The sequence below is a fragment of the Somniosus microcephalus genome, unplaced genomic scaffold (assembly GCF_052327205.1).
Source record: "Somniosus microcephalus isolate GS21.2 unplaced genomic scaffold, FLI_Smic_1.0 scaffold1496, whole genome shotgun sequence".
In the NCBI taxonomy this organism is placed as follows: Eukaryota; Metazoa; Chordata; class Chondrichthyes; order Squaliformes; family Somniosidae; genus Somniosus; species Somniosus microcephalus.
In genome coordinates this window covers 5,785-28,034 of record NW_028226683.1, presented here as the reverse complement: position 1 = coordinate 28,034, position 22,250 = coordinate 5,785, and the positions used below count along the sequence as shown (strand labels likewise).

The following is a 22,250-nucleotide window of genomic DNA, read 5'->3' as shown; positions in this document are numbered from 1 at the left end:
CATCCACAATCCCTACCGCCACTTCTCTCAAGACCCTAGGAGTAGGCCATCAGGTCCGGGGGATTTATCCGCCTTAAGTCCCATTATTTTACCGAGTACCATCTCCTTAGTGATTTTAATCGTGTTTAGCTCCTCCCCCACCCCCCCCCCCCCCACCCCCCCCATTGCCCCCTGTTTGTCCAGTGTTGGGATATTTTTAGTGTCCTCTACTGTAAAGACTGATACAAAATATTTGTTCAGCGTCTTTGCCATCTCCATGTTCCCCACCACTAGTTTCCCGGTCTCATCCTCTAAGGGACCAACGTTCACTTTAGCCACCCTTTTTCTTTTTATATAGCTGTAGAAACTCTTGCTATCTGTTTTTATATTTTTTGCTAGTTTACTTTCATAATCTATCTTCCCTTTCTTAATTAATCTTTTAGTTATTGTTTGCTGGCTTTTAAATGCTTCCCAATCTTCTATCCTCCCACTAGATTTGGCTACTTTATATGCCCTTGTTTTCAGTCGGATACTATCCTTTATTACTTTACTAAGCCACGGATGGCTATCTTTTCTTTTATTCCCCTTTTTCCTCAGTGGAATATATTTATCTTGAAAGATGTGAAATATCTCCTTGAATGTAGACCACTGCTCTTGTACCGTCTTACACTTTAATCTGTTTTCCCAGTCCACTTTAGTCAATTCTACTCTCATACCTTCATAGTCTCCTTTATTTAAGCTCAGTACGCTGGTTTGAGATCCAAATCTCTCACCCTCAAACTGAAAACCCAACTTTAGTAACAGAATAATACACAGATCATCCCGAGAGCAATGCCATGGGAGATCTATTAGTAAGCAACTTTTCTTGAATATCCAATTGAGATATAGAAATAATGCGGCCTGGTGATGTAACACAACAGTAAAGCATTCGTTCGGCACCAGTAGGTCCCTACATAATAAACTCTGAACGGTTAGGGAGGGGCCAGGTAGAGGGAATGCTTTTCTTAGAGGAGAGGGAGCAGGGATGGTGCAGGGAGCCGAGGGGGTAAGAAATGGTAACATGGTACAAACGCACCGTCTTCCAGCATCCGGTCACACACCAGCAGTGGCAGCGAGCTGAGAGCAGGCCATACCAGACCAGGCGACCCTCTCAGTCTGCACTAGGAGAGGCACACTGGGGCCTACAAGAAGAGGCAAAACTTGTCTCTAAAGAGTACATTGCACCTTTCCTATAACAGGCTGGGAGCCACGCAGTTGGTGATGTAAAATAACTACTGAGCACTTGGTTTGAGTATAAAACAAGGCTTTAATCAACTGTTTCACAACCATGAGTTTCTAGTTACATCGCTAGTTCCTGGTTACAAAAACATCCTGGGCAAGCTGGGCCCACGCCCGTGTATTTATACTCCTTGGACGGCGCCACCAGCTGGCCGCCCAGTGTTACTTCATGAGTCATTTCTTCATGAATGATAAAATTCATGACAGTTGGTATATCACACAGGGAGCTGTGATATCTTTGATCTGCTGGCTGTTTTGTGAAGCGGACCTGGAAACCCACGTTGCTCCAGAGAGTGCTGTCGAACTTGTTTCTGTTCTGGATCGGATTTCCCTGGTTTAATGTGGGTGGTAGATCCTGCAATGCAACGCAGGAGCAATTTGGAGTTTTCCTTCTGTATGTCTTCATTTGTAGAAACCTTGACAAACGTGAGCCGCTCATAGTGTGCCCAGCTGTTTCAGTGAAAATTCCACCTCGCCTCATCTGGCAATGCCTTTTTTTTTTGCCAATCGGTGACACCACGCTTAGCACGAGCACGAATCCAATCTTCAAATCAAGCTGATAACTAAACTAAAACTACATTTTTAAAATGGGCTGCGTTACAGATATATTTACCCAATTTTATCTGCAGTTTATAGGAATCCAGACTTGACATTTTCCCTCTTTTTTTCCCCCCTCCCCAGCCCCCCACCACTTGTTAATGTTCTGCTCATGTTTTCTCCCCTGCTCTCCTGAAGGCCTTGACTCCTTGCTGGAGCACAGTTCCATGGGCGCCGTGCACCTTTCAGTATCTTGACTAAATGGCGATTATTCATATATGACCCTTTACCATAACTGTTCGGCTATGCAACTGCAGGGAGCATCAAAGCTCAGCCCAGTCCTATCTTCTCCTCACCCAATGTCCACACACGTGCACTTTCCCGCAGGAGTGTTCGGCTACATTATGGGTGCGGTAACCTAGTGTTTGTGGTACTGGGCTAGAAACCCAGAGGTTGCGAGTTCAGTTCCCACTAGGGCAATGACAGCTTGTATTTATACAGCGCCTTTAACAGAGTAAAACGTCCCAAGGCGCCACACAGGTGGTGACATGAATCATTCATGAAAGAAAGACTTATGAAATAATACTGAGCGGCCTACAGGTGGCGCTGTCCAGGGAGAGTATAAATACTCGGGCACGGGCCCAGCTTGCGCAGGACATTCTTAACAGGAACTAGCCCCCACCTTTCCCAGTCAGTGATTGTACAATTCAGGCCAGATTCAATGCCGAAATCCCTGTCTTTCCCAAATTTGGTAGCTGAGACCCCCACCCTCTTGTTGCACCAGTCAGACAACTGTGTTCCTCCACCCCCTACAGCTTCCACTTAATGTATGGCCTGCTCCTCTAATTGAGACAAGTGATCACTCCATCTGCACAGGCAAAATAAGGCTGGGAGGAGGTTTTAAGTGTAGCAGCCATTAACTGGGTTGGAGAAGATGTTCAGAGAAGCCTTTTGTCTCCAGTTGTCAAGAGGCTCCTTGTTGCTGGCTAAAATACATGGTAGATGAGAAATAAAGAGTTTATTAATAATTGTTAATAAGTTTGTTAATGGTTAATCAGAAAAGAGTGTATGTGTGTGTGTGGATATATGTGTATATATAATATACAGTCATCTTGCACTGTGGGTGGCAGTAAACTCATTTGAAAGGAGACAGGATAACTAGTTCTTCAGACAGCAGTAGATGGGCTCCTGACATTGTGTTGTGACAAAAGGCTGTTCAGTCCCTCTTCAACAGTTAATCGCTGCTCTCAGTGAAGGCAAACATCCACTTTAGAGCTTGTTGCAACTGTGCAGGCGAAATAATAAAACTGAATTGGTGTCAAGAGCTTGACATGAGAGATACACTTTGCATATCAGATGCATGTTTTAAGTCTTGGAATGATACTGTTCCATTCGTGCCCAATATGAGACGGACAAGATCCTCGTTCGGCGGTTTTCCTTTTTGCAGTTGTTGATGTGCTCCTGTGCTCTGCAGTAATCTTCTCTCCAATGTCTTTCTCCAATTGCTTCTACTTCTTGCTTTGCTGGATTCTGGCTGCAGCCAAACGCAGGGTGTGGAAATTAAAGCGTTTTGGTAGTTTAAGAAATATTTACAGAGCAGGTAACGTCCTTTTAAATTGTCTCCAGTGGCTTGAACCATCGTTAGTTGTTGTGTGTGTTCTGTCCGGAGTATCTCTGTGTTCAAGCGTTTGTCCTGTCCCTTTTTTGCGTTTCAGTGTCTTTTTTGCGTCCGTGAATGTTGAATCCTCACTCCCGAGCCTGTCTGGACTGTGAACCCCATGTTTGAGTGTTCTTATGGTTTGGGGGTGGGGGTGGGGGTGCTGGGGGGGGTGCGGGAGAAGGGACAAACAGAGGGCAGCCCAGTGTATATTTGCTAGATAATGGAAAAGGAGAATTGTGTTAATGTTCATGTATATGCAGAATGAAGGCCAAACGTTCTGCTTATTTAAAGAAATCTGTCCCATTAATTAAACTGCACGTTAAACAGGGCTGTGTTAGCCTGCAAATCCATTTTGGTAGATGCACAATGTGGCTCTTGCAAAAGAACGACTCCAGGTGAATAGAACCCTTTAAAATACATATCAGAGGGAGAATTTCCGCTGGTCGCTTATGTGCCAGCAACATTGTAAGCATAGTGGGAGCAGCTGTGGTTTGCTATTTCTAGCAAACTTGTAAAATCCTTCTCAAAGAATGTGTGACTTATGGAGCAGAGCCCCCGCCCCTCCCCGGGCGGTATCCTGGGGTAGAGTTCCTTGGATTCTGGCCACCCCTTCGGTACCTTGGCCCCAGTGGCCACTCTTCATGTGTGCCCTTGGACAGAGTGTGTCCACAGGCCAGTTGAGCTTGGTGCATCACAACAGAGTCCAATCCTGTCCTGTCACTCGTCACTCGCCCACTTTCCATCAGGGAAGGCGATCGGTAGCTGGAACCTTGGCTGATTTCGCCCCCCCCCCGGTTGGGACATTGAGGCAAACTGTCATGCCTCTGCTGAAACACCACCTGACACAGCACAGGGCAGGGCTCGAACCTGGGCCGTTCCTGGTTTGTACAGCTCAGTCCCACACTGGGCAGCAAGCTTACTAACTCAACCAATAGCAGGTAGCGGGTGGCCTTGGAACAGTTTGATTGGATAGGTTTTCAGCCTCATGAAAAATGAAGTTTTGATATTCTATTAATGTGCAGCTATAACCTTATCATATCGTGTGTGACTGGTTAATCTGTTCCACGTGAATACATAGTTTCTTTTAGCGAGTGCAAGGCTATACACAGCACACTGTGAACACTCTGCTTATTGATCTATATCCAACACTGGGTAGGAGAGCCAAGTTCACAGACCTTTACATCAGTGACTGTTCCACGATTCTGTTGGAAAACAATCCATTTCTCCATTTCCCCTCTCACAGAGCAAGAGGAGAACATCGAGTTCACCATTGTCTCCAGCACGGGCCAGATGTGGTACTTTGAAGCGGTGAATTTTGAAGAGAGGGATGCCTGGGTCCAAGCCATTGAGAGTCAAATCCTGGCCAGTCTGCAGTCCTGTGAAAGTAGCAAGAACAAGGTAAACTGAGTCAGCAAAGCCCTTGCCTTGAATATCTCTTAATGTCTCTTAATCTCTCCCGCTTTCTATCCTATCACTGACCTTCCCTTTTGTTCTTTCATCCCCTCCCCCTTTTCCCAGCTGCCAAACTTGCTTTCCATTTCCTGCTTTTTTTCCCAGTTCTGATGAAAGGTCATCGACCTGAAACGTTAACTCTGTTTCTCTCTCCACGGATGCTGCCTGGCCTGCTGAGTTTTTCCAGCGTTTCCTGTTGTTATCCCAGAGTATGGTTCCTGTTAATGTACTGCATGCATAAAGCTGCCCCAATAGATGTTTGTGCTGTCTCCAAAACGAATCCCCCAAATACAGTAGATATGATGGACCTTTACACAAGTTTGTTTCATGCCCTATAAGTGAATAATTTCACCAAATTTGTGCTCATCGAGGTAAAGGATGGCAGGGCCACACATTTTTGACAATGTTGTCGGCATCAGCTATCCCCAGAGCGATGTTCTTCAAACTTGTTTTAAGGTTCTGTGTAATGCAAGATTGAATGAAAAAGAAAGCAATTCATTCAGGTTTGAAACAGCTTTATATTCAACCGTTTAGCCGTTGGCAACAAACTCCACCCTCAGTCACGGCTAGAGCGAAGTGCATCGCACCAGTTTCCTGATTCCAGGCGATTTCCCGATTCCTTGACCAGACATGTGCCCCAGCAGCACTTTCACCCAGACCCGGATTTCAGGTCCATTGTGTATTGTGAGAGAACGATCCTTTTCCTACTGTCTTCATGTGTCCATTGAGCTCCCTAAGTGCAATAACTTTATACTTTAGGCTCGGATGGACAGCCGGAGTGAAGCGGTTGCCCTTCAGGCGATAAGAAACGCCAAAGGAAATTCATTCTGTGTTGACTGCGCTGCAGCAAGTAAGAACCTACATTTGCTTTCCAAAACCTTTAATGTTAAAGCAAAGATCACCAAATTAAACGTGTTGTTTCCTGTCGAGATTGCGTTGTCTTTTGTAAATTGGCTTCGGTGTGAATGTTTAAATTGTCAAACTCCCTTCTGACTGGGCTGCAGTATCGCATCAGCACTCGGACCTTGCAGCTAAGTCATGCGTGGCTCTGAGTTTTTACACCTAGCTGGAGTTTAGTGGGCTAGAAGTCCCGGGAGAGGTGGGGGTTTGGAGCGGGCTACAGGGGCAGGGCCGATCACGACACCTGTGATGTTTGAGGAACACTCCTGCTCCTCCTGGCTCCAGAGGGAGGTGTTTCTGGGCAGGGAAAAAAAAACTTACCTTTGGTTGGTGGCGACAGAAGAATCCTGAGTGGGGTAGGCCCGATACCTGCCCCGCTCATGAGGTGACCAATTTGTGAAAGAGGGCCTTTATGTTAGCCCCGTAATTTATATATTCAAGGGGCCTCACACCTGTTTTAGGTATCCACCCAGGACGCTTAAAAAAAAAAAAAAGGGCCCCATAAATTTGGCAGTGGGACCAATTCCTGCACAGATTGGGCACAGGCCAAACCACTGCTAAATTGGTCTGCTTTGCGTCCGTTTTACTCCTGAAAAATGGGTGCATCGCATACCAATTTCTACCCCAATGTACTTCAGACATTAGGCCTAAAGGAGGGCTTTGAACTGGTAGTTAACTAAGATCCACAGTAGGCTCGGAATGACTTCAAGGCCTTTTATCCTGTTTCACATTTCATTGCATGTCTGACGCATTCAGATAAAGCTGCTGCAGTCTTCTTTCCGGCTCATGAAACCATCCTGTTTATACCAGAGGTAGCTGCATCAGTCAACATGTAAAGAAAAAAAAATGGGCATCCCTGCCTCAACCACTCGGATGCTCCTACACCACCAATCAACGAGCGTTTCACATCTCAGGAAAACTGGTGGGAAAATGTGTCAAACCAGTGGGAAGAGGGTTTTTATTGCTGCTGATATCTCTCCACACTCTGACCTTCCCCAGGCCATGCACCAACTGTGAGCAACCTGCTCCCAGGCCATCCCTGTTCTTGTGCTGGCCGTAGGTGGTGTACAAAGACGGGCTTGGTACCTCCACCTCGAGGCCTCCAACCCATGCATCCCTGCAGCAACATGGCTGAGGTGAGCAACTCAGTACAGGAAACTCTTTTTCATCCGGCACCGACGGGACCGGCGTGGTGCCGGTTTATCAAAAAGTCCGGATTACAGAGAGGTATAGTTAAAAGGTACGAGAGCTCCGTACACAGCAACAAATCCAGGCTTCCCTGTTGCTTAGCAACAGCTGCAAGAAGCCCGGCCACAGACCAAGCGTCCCTGTTGCTTAGCAACAAGTGCAGGAACCCCCGATTACACAGCCAAGAATCAAGAAACGGCCACTAATATGAAGAGAAACTTAACTGAACCTACTCCTGAATTTTGCCGGTTAACCGAGATTTCTGGTTGTTTGGGTGCCGGTAAATCGAGAGTTTCCTGTAGTGGGAGGACTGCAGGCTCGAACCTCATGCCACCAATGTGGAGTCACATTGCTCTGCACCTCCTAAATCTGCCCACACATTTATGAGTTTTCATATGTGACCACTATATTTTCATGCTTTATCCGTTTCTTAAAAAAAAATTGAAGTTGTGAAATTTTCTTTCCCCCTTTTATAGATCCTACCTGGGCAAGTCTGAACTTAGGAGCACTCATCTGTATTGAATGCTCAGGGATTCACCGCAACCTTGGGACCCATCTTTCGCGAGTACGCTCTCTGGACCTTGATGACTGGCCTTTGGAGCTAACTCTTGTATTAACGTCCATCGGAAATGAGATGGCAAACAGCGTGTGGGAGAGGAATACCCGGGGGCGCAACAAGCCCACCCCAGAATCGACACGGCAAGTGACTGCTTAGCGCTCTCCATTGCTAAGGTCACCAGCAAGAGGTTTGGGTCTGAGGGAGAGGAGCCATACTTCTGAAGTACTACACATTTGATGGCATGCTTCTCATTCCCATCAGGAAATGTGCTTTGTGCACAGATATCTGCCACCTCATTCTTTGCATCGAAGAACATGAGAAATAGGAGCAGGAGGAGGCCATTTGGCCCTTCGAACCTGCTCCGCCATTCAATGAGATCATGGCTGATCTTCGACCTCAACTCCACTTTACCACCCGATCCCCGTATCCCGTGATTCCCTCAGTATCCAAATATCTATCGCTCTCGGTCTTGAATATACTCAACGACTGAGCCTCCACAGCCCTCTGGGGTAGAGAATTCCAAAGATTCACCACCCTCTAGGTGAAGAAATTCCTCCTCATCTCAGTCTAAAATGGCCGACCCCTTATACTGAGGCTGTGACCCCTGGTTCTAGACTCTCCAGCCAGGGGAAACATCCACCCAGCATCTATCCTGTCAAGCCCTGTCAGAATTTTATATATTTCAATGAGATCACCTCTCATTCTTCTAAACTCTAGGGAATATAGGCCTAGTCTACCCAATCTCTCCTCGTAGGACACTCTCTAGGAGACCTCTTCCAGTCTGGCTCAAAACTCGAGATACTGAGAGGCAGTCCTTGATGCTTGGAATTGTCACCTTCATTCTACATTGTCTAGTGCTTTACAAAGCTGCTATACACAAAAAATGTGATAGCCCCCCCCCCACACACAACATTTCCAGGCTCCTCCTCCTCGTGCTCATTTTGAAAACTCTGAATTTTCCGTCTGAGCTCTTTAAAGTTCCTGGGGCTGGAGGATTGGGGGAATTCCTGTCTGATTTAAATCTGTCAATCACTAGGAGCAGCCTTCTCCAATCCTCTAAGGCCGGGACCTATTCAAAAGTATAAGCTGAGCCAAAGTTAAAATCAGCCTCGCACACAAAGATAAAAGAAGCCGGCAAGGGGCTCTGTGGGCTGGATAAAAATAGGGATCGATTTGGCCTGCAGTCCAACACCACCAGCCTAGTATGTCATGTGGCCCCCTATCTTAAATTTTTTAGTCCATTTCTCTGAATGCTTAGTTGATAATTGCTCTGTGTGGTGGTGTACCAAGCCATAGAGATCACAAAGGAGTCAGATTCGCTACCTGGTCATAGACTCATAGAATGATACAGCACAGAAGGAGGCCATTCAGCCCATCGTGCCTGTGCCGAATGAACTGACCTCAGCCAGGGAGGTAGTGGGGACCCTACGATTGGCTTCAGTGTCCCCACGTTGGGCAACTTGGTCGACTTTGGAGAGGACAGAATTAGCTTTGGCTGCAATGCCTTCTCCACGTGACGGAATAGTCTGCCAACACAGAGCGAAGTACCAGCAGGCTGCCAGCACCTGCAGAACTGTACTCCAGCGCTGGTCAGTGCCTCCGGGAGTGAGAAAAGGGGAAAAACATTCACACTTCATACAAATGCAAAGCGCCATCACTGTGTCTAACTATTACTAAATCTTAAAATGACTTATCAACTGGATCTCCAGAGGGCATCTCTGGCTCGTCCACAGTAAGTTACCCCCACAGAAGTTCACCCACCTTCCTAGAAATCTTAACAGAATTTTACCCATATGGAGGAGATAACACGGCTGTTGCCAGTCACGTTCTGAGTAGACTCTTCCAGGCTTAAGCAAAACATTGTCGAAGGACAGAAAGCAGAGTGGGAGTGAAGGGTAGCTATTCACAGTGGCAGAAGGTGGGTAGTGGAGTTCCACAAGGATCAGTGCTGGGACCACTGCTGTTCACAATTTACATTAACGATTTAGACTTTGGAATCAAAAACACAATTTCTAAATTTGCGGATGACACCAAATTTGGTGGGATAGTCAATACTGAGGAGGACTGCAACAAATTACAGGAGGACATTAATAAACTTGCAGAATGGGCATATAATTGGCAAATTAATTTCAACACAGATAAATGTGAGGTATTACATTTTGGTAAGAAAAATAAAGGAGGTCACTTATTACTTGGAAAATAGGAATCTAAGTGGGGTAAAAGAGCAAAGGGATTTCTGAGTACAAATACACAAATCACTACAAGTAACAACACAGGTTAACAAGGCCATAAAAAAGCACTAGGGTTTATTTCTAGAGGGATAGAATTGAAAAGTAGGGAAGTTATGCTAAACCTGTATCGAACCTTGGTTAGACCACACTTGGAGTACTGCGTACAGTTGTGGTCGCCATATTATAAAAAGGATATAGAGGCACTGGAGAGGGTGCAGAGAGGATTTACAAGGATGATACCAGAAATGCGAGGGTATACATATCAGGAAAGGATGAACAGGCTGGGTCTCTTTTCTCTTGAAAAAAGACTGAGGGGTGACCTAATAGAGGTCTTTAAAATTATGAAAGGTTTTGATAGAGTGGATACAGAGAGACTGTTTCCACTTGTGGGGAAGAGCATAACTAGAGGCCATCAATATAAGATAGTCACCAAGAAATTCAATGGGGAATTCAGAAGAAACTTCTTTACCCAGAGTGGTGTGAATGTGGAACTCGCTACCACAGGGAGTGGTTGAAGCGAATAGTATAGATGCATTTAAGGGGAGGCTGGACAAGCATATGAGGAAGAAGGGAATAGAGGGTTACGCTGATAGAGTTAGATGAGGAAAGATGGGAGGAGGCTCGAGTGGAGCATAAACGCCGGCATGGACTGGTTGGGCCGAATGGCCTGTTTCTGTGTCGTATATCCTACGTAATCCTATGTAAACTGTTGCTGTTTTTAACTTGCTTCTAGTCATAAATATTGAGACACCGCTGTGACCTGCCCTTTCCCCCACCCCCCTTCCTGTTATAGGGAAGAAAGGGAGAACTGGATCAGAGCGAAGTACGAGCAGAAGCTCTTTGTCGCGCCCTTGAAATACCGCGACGCTCCCATTGGAAAGCAGCTGTTCCGAGCCGTCATGGAGAAGGACCTTCACAGCATCTTGCTGCTGCTTGCTCACGCCAAGAAGGAGCACATCAACGAATGCACTGAAGATAAAGACAAGCGGACAGCTCTGCACCTCGCCTGTGAGCTGAAGGATGTAGTAATAACGCAGCTTCTTGTCTGGGTAGGTTTGATTCAGCCTGGCACAGATCCTGTCCTCAGCGTTCCTTTTCTCTCAAGGATGGCCTGATAACTCAAACAGCGCTGCGCTCCCCTCCCCACCCCACCCCCTGGCTGACGAGGCCTCAGTTAAACATCTCGGCTGAAGAATGGCACCTCTGACAACACAGCACTCCCTCAGTACTGCAGTGGGGAATTGGCCACAATGTAACGGGGAGATAATAAGTAGAATGAGAAGAGATGCAGCCAATGACATTTGGAGCTGAGTGTGGTATCTTTTTTCCGCATTCTTGCCTGCTTGCTTCGCGTGTGCCCCACCTTACAATAGGTTTACCCTGGCAGTGATCAGATCTATGGCGGAAGAATTCTAGTTCCATTTAATGAGATATCTTCAAATTGTAATATTCTTTCCGACATCTGTATCGCCCCACACTTTCCTGGGATAAGCTATTGCAGGGTGTAACTGTCAATCTCTTCCGCGCCACGCAGCCAAAAGCACAGGATTGCAGAGGGATCTGCTCAGTACACTTTGCTGGGATGAACCGCACAACTTCACATTACTTTTGGTCCCAACTGGAATTTCAAAGCACTTTAAAATGTCTGCGCTGTGTTGGACGTTCAGCAAGACATTTCCAGCGGTCAACATTGGAAATTGAACTCTTCGCTGATACAGTTACAGTAACACTCTAGAATCACTGGGCTAGAAATTCAGTAAGGCCCCGCCAGCTTTGCGCCCAGTTACCGCCCAAAGAGGGCTTCTGCGCCAATAGAGGAGTTTGCGCTGATATTCAGCGCAGCGGTAATGGCGGCGGTAGCCGGTAGCGCTGCGTCGGCACCGATGACGTCATCGGTGTGCACAGTGCCCCGGTTCCGCCCCGATACCGGCCCGACCCCCATATTTAGTTGTGGCCGCCTCTTCCGCAGCGGCCGCAAACAACGTTCTGCAACCGTGGCCGTCCTGCAGCCTTAGTGGCGCTAGTTAAGGCGGAGGTGCGGCCGGCCGCTTTTTCGGTGGCCGCCTGCCCGCACCTCCTTCCCCGGCCTCCTCCACCCCCCCCCCCCCCCCCGCCCCGCGGCATTGCCGGCTGCTTTCCGCGAGCCCGGCACTTCTCCGTGGTGCCGGGCTCATTTGCCGGCACTATCAAGCGGCGATCTCCCCGTTGCAGGCACCTCCCCCTTAAGAGAAGGAGGAGGCCTGCAGTACCGCAGCCTGCCGCTCCGCAGCGGGTGGCGCAGCGGCACCTACAGCGCTGAAATTCAGTTTCAGCGCCCCAAGCGGGGGCGGGCACACCCTGGAATAGCGCCTGGTTCCGACTTGGGGCGCAAAAACTGAATTTCTGACGGTCGCAACTGGCTCCGCGCGCAGCGCTAACTTTTGGGCGCAAGCGAGCTGGCGGGGCCTTACTGAATTTCTAGGCCACTGTTCTTAGTGATTAAAATGTGGGCAACTCCTCAGAGGGACAGTGCTCCAGTAGTGGAATTTTAAAGAAAAAACTTATTGCAGTTTATTTTTTACCCCCTCCACTTTCACCGTTCCCACCCCTTCTCCCAGTGTCGAGCACAAGCCCCCGCATAGAATCTTACAGCACAGAAGGAGGCCATTCAGCCCATCGTGCCTCTTTGAAAGAGCTCTCCAATTAATCCCACTTGCCCTGCTCTTTTCCCACAGCCCTGCAAATTTTTCCCCTTCAAGTATCTATCCAATTCCCTTTGAATGTTCCCAACTGGATCTGCTTCCACCGCCCTTTCAGTGTATTCCAGATCATCATAACTCGCTGCTTAAAAATAAATTCTCCTCATTTCCTCCCTGGATTTTTTTTGCCGATTATCTTCAATCGGTGTCCTCTGGTTACCGACCCTCCTGCCACTGGAAACAGTTTCTCATACAGTATTGGTTAGAATCTGCCACTCCGTATGTGGTGAGCAAGTGGTCATTTAATCTTAACAGGCAGAATATCGTGGGGGACGTGTGGCCAAGCAAACGCACCCAGCATGCAGTGCTGCGCAGCAAGGGCAGAGGACGACAATTTACCTCGTGTTCCTAATCCCAGCTAAGCCAGAAGTCCAGTGAAGCAAGGTCCTTTTCCAGAGAGAGACAGGCACAGATACAACTCTTGGCCTTCTCTAATACCTCGTCAGGTGCTTTTACACTAACTGCAGCCAATGGAAGGGAGCTCCAGTCTTCCTCCATCAGCTATATTGCACAAGTGTGGGCAAGCCCAGCTCCCTTAGCCCGAGGGCACTGTAAACCCTGGAGAATGTGGGTCTGTGATTCTGCTGTCAGTATAGAGCAGTCGGGATGTGCAACAAGAGACAGTCAGGAATCTTGTGCTGCTGCTGTTGTGCCAGAGGAGAGGAGAGGTCTCTCTCTCTCTCTCTCTCTCTGTGCCCAGGAGAGGGAGGAGAGACAGAGGGGAGACCACATCTGCTGCTGCTGCTGCTGAAGAGAGAGGGAGAGAGTGTGTGCGTCTCTCTCTCTGAGAGGAGGAGCTGCCAGCGTCTGCACCTGCGAGTGCTGCAGAGGTGCCTGGAGAGGGGACAGAGAGAGAGGGAGAGAAACATCGGAGGGAAGCATTAACCCCCCAAAAAATAGAGCAGTTGGTTTTGGCAATGTAAATGGCAGCAAACGTGCTGTCTTTGCGGCTGCATCTAAAAGCGGGGCCAAACACGTTTACAGAGACCGGCTCCCCATCCAAGAGGTAAGAGTGCACCCCCCACCCACCCACCCACCCCCAAAAAAAACTGGCTGAAGTTCAGTGCAAACATAAAAGCGCATAATGCGAGTGGTTTCGTTGTTGCTGTTGGCAGAGGCTTGCCTGGCAATGCTCGTGGGGACAGGGCGGGATTGTTGCAGGAGCCTGGGTTTTGGGGGGCACGAACCGTGGAGGAGGTAACACATTTGAGAAACGACGGGAAATCTTTTCCGAAATAAAAGTGACGCTCTCGTCTTGGTTTTTTGTGTGCTCCACAGTATGGCGTTGACGTGAAGGCCAGAGACATGAATGGAAACACGGCCCTGTACCACGCCCGCCGAGCAGGTAGCCAGGAGTGCATGGATGTTCTGTTGCAACACGGTTGCCCTGGCGACGGCTGCAGTATGACGCCCAGTCTCAGCAGGAAAAGCATCAACGCCAGTCTCGGAAGGACTGAGTCCAGGCTTCCACATTAAAGAGAAGCCTTGACGCACTGTGCTTCCACACCTTTACATTCTTAAAGGGCAGCTACCGCAGCCTCCAGACTTCCCACCCCCATTTTATTGCCGAATTTGGTGACCAGGGGGGCACAATTCATGGAAACCAGAAGCTTATTTTCCAACAAGCGGCGATATCAATTGTCCCAAAGCCCTCGGACCGAGAGATTGAAACTGCTGTTCTTCAATGCAAGAGCGGCTCGATGTTTTAAGGCCTATTTCCTGGGCTGTCCTTACCAGGTCCGATCTAAAGGTAATGCGATGTCAGGGGTGTCACGACTTGTAGGACAGCAGTTTAGCCGCAGGAGCCAGGCTTTGAGGAAGGTTTCTGCTACTCCAGTCGTTTCATCATTCTTAAAAAGAACTGAAAGTTGTTTACACAAAGCAAAAACCGTGACGTGCTGGAGTCATGAACCTGCAGTAAGTTATAGAGGCCAATTTTCAGCTACAAATGTTTTATATTTGACATAATGAACATGTCAGTTTTATTTTCTAACTGTTTAAATGGTGGTCCGATCAGTACTGAATGTTCCTTTGCAGTTTTCTTTCAGATGTGCACTTGTATTTAAATTTGTAAAGGAAATTTGTGTGTAATATTGGATATTACAGTATTTAGAGAAATGCGAAGACCTACGGAACATTCTTTCGTACTATCCTCTGAAGTTCAAACAAGGAATAGTTGTATTATCATTCTTTGGGGGAAATGAAAAGGAGTCATTGAAGTAGCAGATGTCTAAATTGTCCACCCTACGAGGCACCACGAGTGCTGTATTGGGCAGAAAGCCCTTTAACCTTACATAACCACACTGCATTCCGTCATAATAGTGCGACAGTCCGCAGTGGCTTGGCTGAGGTTGTATTTGAAGCCGGGCCTTTAACTTTGAAGTGCTGTTGGGCAAAAAAGGAAAACCTGAGGCCTGATGCAAACCAAAGAAAGGCCTGCCGCTCAATCTATCCCAACGAAAGGAGCACTGTCTGACAGGAAAGCAGTGAAAGGAGATTAAAGCAATGGGAGGGGCAAATAATTAAAGTAAGGTTTTTTTTTTTTAAACATTTTCTTTAAGAATGGGCCACAATGGCACAGGAGCTTGGAGCGCAAATGCGTAGTGCCATGAAATGATGGGACGTGGGTTTGATGATCCTTGCTCTGCCAAGTTGCCACTCAGCCACTGAGTGGAGGCCAGCCCCTTCACCACAGGGAAAATAATATCAGGAGTCATTACCAGGCACTCGCACAAACCTCCGAATGGCCAATTTCAAAGTGGAGTTGGCAGATGGCTCAGAGTAGACTACATGTCCCAGTTCGTGTGCATGGCAAAGTGAGACGAGAAGGGGAGAGAGAAAATGGAGGGTTTAAATTTTGTTTTTAATTGGCCTGTATAAGTGTACTGTAACTTCAGCACCACGTGCTATTCTTGGTTATCCTGAAAATGCCTCTTCAGTCCCATTACACTCCGTCAGTGCAGGAAGCTTTTAGCAGCCGAATGACCAAGTCACGGTAACTCAGAAGTAATACACTGGTAGAGTGGCGGGAGATGCTTTAGGTGAGCAAATCTTGAAGGCTTAAAGTCAGCGTATCTCAAGATTTTGTTTTTCATTCAGAAACCTTGGGTGAGGAGCCAAGACCCACAATGCGGGACACCACCAGGATTGAGTAGGACAGGAGACAGGATAAGTCAAGAAGGAGGGTTTAGGCGATACCAAACTTGGGTTTTAAAGATTGTAAGAGGAAATGCATATACTGCCGAGTATGCAATTTACAGTGGTGGCTGCAACTGAGCTGCCAGTTGAGGCCTCCTGGCATCTACCTGTACCATACTTTTCATATCTCAACCCAATGGCTGGGCATTGTATCTTCTGCATTAGCACTTGCGCGGTTTTTCATGGGAAAAAGATATTCCAGTAGATTATGTGAATGACTACTTAAACAGATGAGACATGCCATTTTGTCCAAGCTCCTAGCAATTGAAAATAACCCATTGTTCTGGCTGCATATATGGTGAGAACAAAAAAAATGTAAACGTGTGTGTTAAAAAGTAGGCTGTGCGTTCACTCGGCTCACTTGGTAGCTTGCCTCTGAGCAGGAAGGTTGTGGGTTCAGACCCCCCCCCCACCCGCCGCCCCTCCCCACCGCTCCTGACTAACATCCCAATGCAGTACTGAGGGAGTGCTGCACTGTCAGAGGTGCCATCCTTCGGATGAGACTTCAAACTGAGGCCTAGACTGCCTGTTCGGGGGGACATAAAAGATCCCATGGCACAATTCGCGGACAAGCAGTCCTGGGCCGACATTCCTCACTCAACCAACACCACCAGAAACAGATTAGCTGGTCTTTGATTTCATTGCTGCTTCTGCAATCTTGCTGTGCGCAAAATGGCTGCCGCATTTGGCTACATAGCAACAAGCGCTGCATTTCAAAGTAATTCATGGTATATGAACTGCATTGGGGCATTTCTGAGAGATATGATAAGGCGCAATATAAAATGCAAGTCTTTTTAATGCAAAGTTCGCAGCATGCTTGGGGGGGGAGGGGAGGGCAAGAGAGGGAGGGGGCTAATACTTGCGATTTCAAATTTCTCAAATCTGAACCTTGCTGTCGGACAGTAAGCACTTGACCAACTGTCGTCACACCCTTAAAGTTCCCGAACGAGCCCTAGTGTGACGATAATGAACTCTGTGTGTATATAGAGTGCTACACACTGGTAGTACTGTTCTTTCGAACATTCTGGGGAATAATCTCCTCCATGTGCCATGTCTAGCAAAATCATAAACACAGCGCATTTACAATTCTGCTACGTATAGCACGCAGGGGAATTTTCCCCCACCGCTCCCCCACCCCCTGTTGGCTTTTAGTACCTCTTGTGTCGCTCATTATAAATAGACAATCTGCTGTTTACAGTTTAGTGCAAAAGAAATCCAAACAGAAGTTCTGTTTCCTTCTAGGTTAATGGTACAAGTTGTCAATATGTGTGAAAATTATGTAGAAGTTGACTACCTTTTGATAGAGATTGTCCTTGCCGACTGTTTTGACCAGTTTCAGTCCTTCGCTGTTTCGAAGCAGTTCAACTTTTTAGCCTTCAGTCCTGTCTGTATCTGTGACTATTTACTGCCTAGTAAAACTCATCGCAATGTTAATTAACAGAACCACTTTTTTTATTTTCCAAATTTGTCTCCCTTCTCTCCCAAAGGCACTGTCTGGCCTTTGCTGGGCTAAAGTTCCACAGATTCTACAGGACCTCGCCCAAGCAGCCATACTTCAAGTGCAGGTCTAGACAGCGATGGCATCAAAGCTGAGCCTGTTCCTGCCCTTGCCCAATGCCCGCGCTCGCGCACTTCCCAGCAGAAGCCACTGCACAGCGAGCATAGAAACATAGAAGATAGGAGCAGGAGTAGACCATTCGGCCCCTCGAGTCCATTTAATGAGATCATGGCTGATCATCCAAATTCAGTACCCTGTCCCTGCCTTCTCCCCATATCCCTTGATCCCTTTAGCCTTAAGAAATATATCCAACTCCTTCTTGAATATATTTAATGAATTGGCCTCAACTGCCTTCTGTGGTAGAGAATTCCACAGGTTCACCACTCTCTGGGTGAAGAAATTCCTCCTCATCTCTGTCCTAAATGGCTTACCCCTTATCTTTAGACTGTGACCCCTGGTTCTGGACTCCGCCGCCATCAGGGCGGGGGAGTCCAGAACCAGGGGTCACAGAGCAGGAACAGGAATCCTGACTCGTTTTATCTCCTACTGCCTTGTCCAAGAACACGGAGTCCAATGTAGCAGGCCTAGTCTGCCCTGGCTGAGATCAGCTGACTCAACACAGACCCTGGGCCATCGAGAGTGCAGGAACCAAGCGAGTATCTCAAACATTAGGCTACAGCTTTGTGATTGAAGAATTTTTTCCCCCTTCCATAAGAACATAGGAATCAGCAGCAGGAGTCGGCCATTTGGCCCCTCGAGCCTGCTCCGCCATTCAATAAGATCATGGCTGATCATCGACCTCAACTCCACTTTCCTGCCCGATCCCCATATCCCTCGATTCCCTGAGAGTCCAAAAATCTATCGATCTCAGCCTTGAATATACTCAACGACTGAGCCTCCACAGCCCTCTGGGGCAGAGAATTCCAAAGATTCACCGCCCTCTGAGTGAAGAAATTCCTCCTCATCTCAGTCCAAAATGGCCGACCCCTTATCCTGAGACTATGACCACTGGTTCTAGACTCTCCAGCCAGGGGGAAACAGCCTCTCAGCATCTACCCTGTCAATCCCCCTCAGAATCTTGTATGTTTCAATGAGATCACCTCTCATTCTTCTAAACTCCAGAGAGTACAGGCCAAGTTGAGATTGTTTCGCAAGCTGATTCTAGGATTCAATTTAAAATATGTCCTTGCTTCTCTGAAACATTAATTCTCGTTCCATTAAAAATGTCTGCTTCTGGCAGACAGCACATATTATTGATTTGGTTCTCTGAAAAATTTTTTTTTATCAATGCTTTTTAAAAAAAAAATGGAAATAGTTGATTTTGAATGAAACTGTGTGCCCATGAATTTTAATCGCATTTCCTACTCTCTCACCAACGTGCTCACCAATTTAAATGTATAAAAGCATTTTATCGGGAAACCAGCAACACTCTATACGAAATGAATCAGTGTTACTGTTCTATATTTCAGTAAGAGCCAAAATGACTCAGAAAGGATTTTGTGCATTTTGTCTGCCACAATTACACTGATGAATGCACCTTGCATGTCCACATATTATAAGATTGGCGTCAAGTAATATATCGTAGTCTGAGTTCCATTACAGTCGCCTGTTTGAGACCACTGCTCACCTAGAATAACATGGGGTCAGCAGACCCGAGTTATACTGCTGGCTCCACAGTGGTGTATGGCCATGGAAAACTGAGCTCTGCCTGCATCGAATTGCCGATTTAAATTTCAATGGTGACAAAGAGCTGACAGGACAGATAGCTCTCCACTAACCTCAAAAAGGTTCAAAAGGAATTTTAAAAGTTCCCAAGCAGTCTTTTCGACCCCATAGGAGCTTTTTAAGGCTGACTTTCCCACTGGAACACAGGAAGGTAGGAACAGGAGGAGGCCATTCAGCCCCTCGAGCCTGCTCCGCCATTCCATTAGATCGTGGCTGATCGGCATCTCAACTCCATTGACCCGCCATTGCTCCATATCCCTTGATACCCTCACCTAACAAACATTTATCGATCTCAGTCCTGAAATTTTCAATTGCCCTCCAGCATCCACTGCCTTTTGGGGGAGAGTGATCCAGATTTCCACCACCCTTTTGTGTGGAAAAAATGCTTTCTGATTTCACTCCCAAATGGCCGAGCTTTAATTTTAAGATTATGTCCCCTTGGCCTGGATTCCCACACTAGAGAAAATAGCTTCTCTGTATCTACTCTATCAACTCCTTTTATCATTTTAAAGCCCTGGATCAGATCACCTCAACCTTCTAAACTCAAGGGAATGCAAGCCAAGTTTATGCATCCTGTCCTTACCATTTAACTCCTTATCATTCTGGTGAAAATATTCCGATTTGTTTCTCTCTGATCCAAAGTGGATGACCTCACACTTCCCCACACCGAACTCCGTCTGTCGATGGCCCTGTGTGACTTCCTGCTCTCATCCACACAACCTGCTGTGCTGCCTAACTTACTGTCATCTGCAAACTTGGATATACTACTCTCTGTATCTTCATCCAAGTCAGTAGTAATGATACAGCACAGGAGGAGGCCATTTGGCCCATCGTGTCTGTGCCGGTGAAAAGATGAGGCTCCAGTACAGCTCCCTGGGGAACACCACTTGTCACCAACCTGCCAATTCCCTTCATCCCTACTCGTTCTCCTACCTCCCATCCAATTACCAACCCATGTCACAAGGTTACTTCCATTCCCATGTGCTTTTGTTTTTCCCAATAATCTCTTGTGCTGAACCTTATCAAATGCCTTCTTGAAGTCCATATAGACAACATCCACAGACGCTCCCCTATCCACCACGCGAGTGACCTCCTCAAAAAAAAAAAAAATAGATTAGTCAGACATGACCTATCCTTCACAAATCCATGCAGACTCTCTTTGATTAGCTCATACTTGTCCAAGCGCTCAGTCACTCTGACGCCGATGATAGATTCCAGTAACTTTCCCACAACTGTTGTTACACTGACGGGAAGCCTGACAAATTGGGCGAGGCGCCGCGGGGACTGGAGTGCATAATTGGATTGGATAACCAAATTTTAATTTGATTTACTAAGGATTATTTAAAGTTTTATTAGTTACAGTCTATTTGTTTATTTTTGACTGGTCCTACCAAAAGAGGGACAAATTGGGCGACTTTACACGGTCTGACGCTATATGTTTTATGTTGATTCGAATCCAAAGCGGTGACACAGAATGTGTACTATAACCGGCTTAGAAGAGAACGTACAAATAACTGGTGTAAACCTTGTTCCATTGCCACCATCGTGTAACAACCTAGGAGGCAAATAGTTTGGGCTTTTTTTCTTGCTCCACCAATGCTCCCCCTCCCTCCAGCCCATATTTTTAGAAAGTCAGACTTTCATCTTTTTCAGCATTTAGGAAGGTCGGGTTTTGAATATTTCTGTCTCGGATAGTAGGCACAAGCTGGCTTTGCAAAACTGAGGTAAACATTTCATTCAGAGCATCTGTTTCAGGTACTTTGACAAACTTTCAAAGGTGTTAAATAATCGCAACGTTTAGAATGTAAATGCCTCTTGTGAACATTTTTTCTGTGTATTGGCCACTTTTTATATCCATTTGACGTCGTTATTGGATATATAACGCTTGCAACTAGTTTCCATTTTCTTCGTTTTTACATAAATTGATTGTATACAGAGTCTGTAAACTGTTTTTTAAATTGTGATTTCCCTTGTGGACTGTGTTACAATTCTATTGAAGTGAATTTAACTTCAAAAGTTTAAGTTGTATTTCTGTATTTGTACAAAATTGTTCAATAGATGGAGGGGAGAAGTTTCTCTCTCTTTCTCTCTTTAGTCTGGACTAGTTCTGGGGCAGGGTCTAACTCTGGTAAACTGCAGTTAGAGCGGGTTCATTGTTTAAATGGAGACCTGAGGGTTTCATTTCTACTGCTGCCGAATTTCAGCGCACTTGTTAACAGGTTTGCGTTCAATTTCTGTGTGCTATTTTATCGCCATCGTCAAGCCATTTAAAATAAGAGGAACATTAAACCTCCTGTCTCGCAACTTTATTATGGCAGGGCAGATGCGAGCGCAGTTGCCTCCTTGTGCGCACTCTCAGCAAAGACCTCTCTTGCTGCTGATCACTGAAGTGTGACTTGGGTCTGCCCAACTGTAGGAGTACAGGAGACAGTGGCAGAGGGCCATCAGCTCTGAGTTTTACTGTGGTTTAAACTGCCTTGCCACTCAACGTGTTCCAATGCCAAGCTGACCCCAGCTGGTGGTCAGTCATGTCAGGCTAGTCCAAAAGACGTAGAATGTGTGGAGTTGACAGATTTTTTTTTTGAAATCTCAAATTTCCATTAAAACTGACTAGAATGAACTTGAATAATTGTTTAGTAGCTTTCTATATAAGGATATTTTGTGGATATCTCGGTTACAACAATGTGCATCTATTGTCGCTGCCATCCCCCAGTATTCACTGTGCCTCAGCTGAGCGAGTGCCCATGCAACTCGCCACCAAGCATTAATGCTCTTGAACCCGTTGAACTAGGAAGTGCGTAAAAGTGACGTGGAGTGACTTGACCTCCATTCGGTCCCCTCCCCTCCACTCCCTCTTCCAAAGGTGCCACTCTTGCATTTGTTCATCACCTCCCCCAGTGGCACGGTTAATGCTGAATGCTTGGAACTTACCATGGCGGCGGTGGGTGGAACCATTGGCATGAAACATGCACCACCACTCTGGTCAAACAATGTCCTGTGCCACAATATCTCTGTCCCTTGTGAAGAGTGGGTTGTGAATTCAACTGTATGTACAAACTAAAATTCAACACACTTAGTGACGTAATAAAACTCACTACACACTTGCTTTGAGTATAAAGCAAGGCTTTAATCAACTTGTTTCAGAACATGGAGGTCTAGTTGTACTTCACTAGTTCCTGTCTTACAAAATGTCCCGGGGCAAGCTGGGCCCACGCCTGAGTATTTATACTCCTTAGCGCCACCAGCTGGCTGTCCAGTGTTATTTCATGAGTAGTTTCTTGATGATAATGAGATTTATAACACTTAG

General features: G+C 46.7%; 1 protein-coding gene across 1 annotated transcript; it reads left to right on the top strand.

The window, feature by feature from the left end:
* The first annotated feature begins 2,405 nt into the window (after window positions 1–2,405).
* On the top strand, window positions 2,406–14,641 carry LOC147080522 (arf-GAP with GTPase, ANK repeat and PH domain-containing protein 2-like). Its single transcript, XM_085981167.1, has 6 exons — window positions 2,406–3,394; window positions 4,698–4,852; window positions 5,666–5,756; window positions 7,471–7,693; window positions 10,578–10,833; window positions 13,801–14,641. The coding sequence occupies exons 1-6, from the start codon at window positions 3,283–3,285 to the stop codon at window positions 13,996–13,998; spliced, it is 1,035 nt and encodes a 344-aa protein (XP_085837293.1). The 5' UTR covers window positions 2,406–3,282; the 3' UTR covers window positions 13,999–14,641.
* The last annotated feature ends 7,609 nt before the right edge of the window (window positions 14,642–22,250 follow it).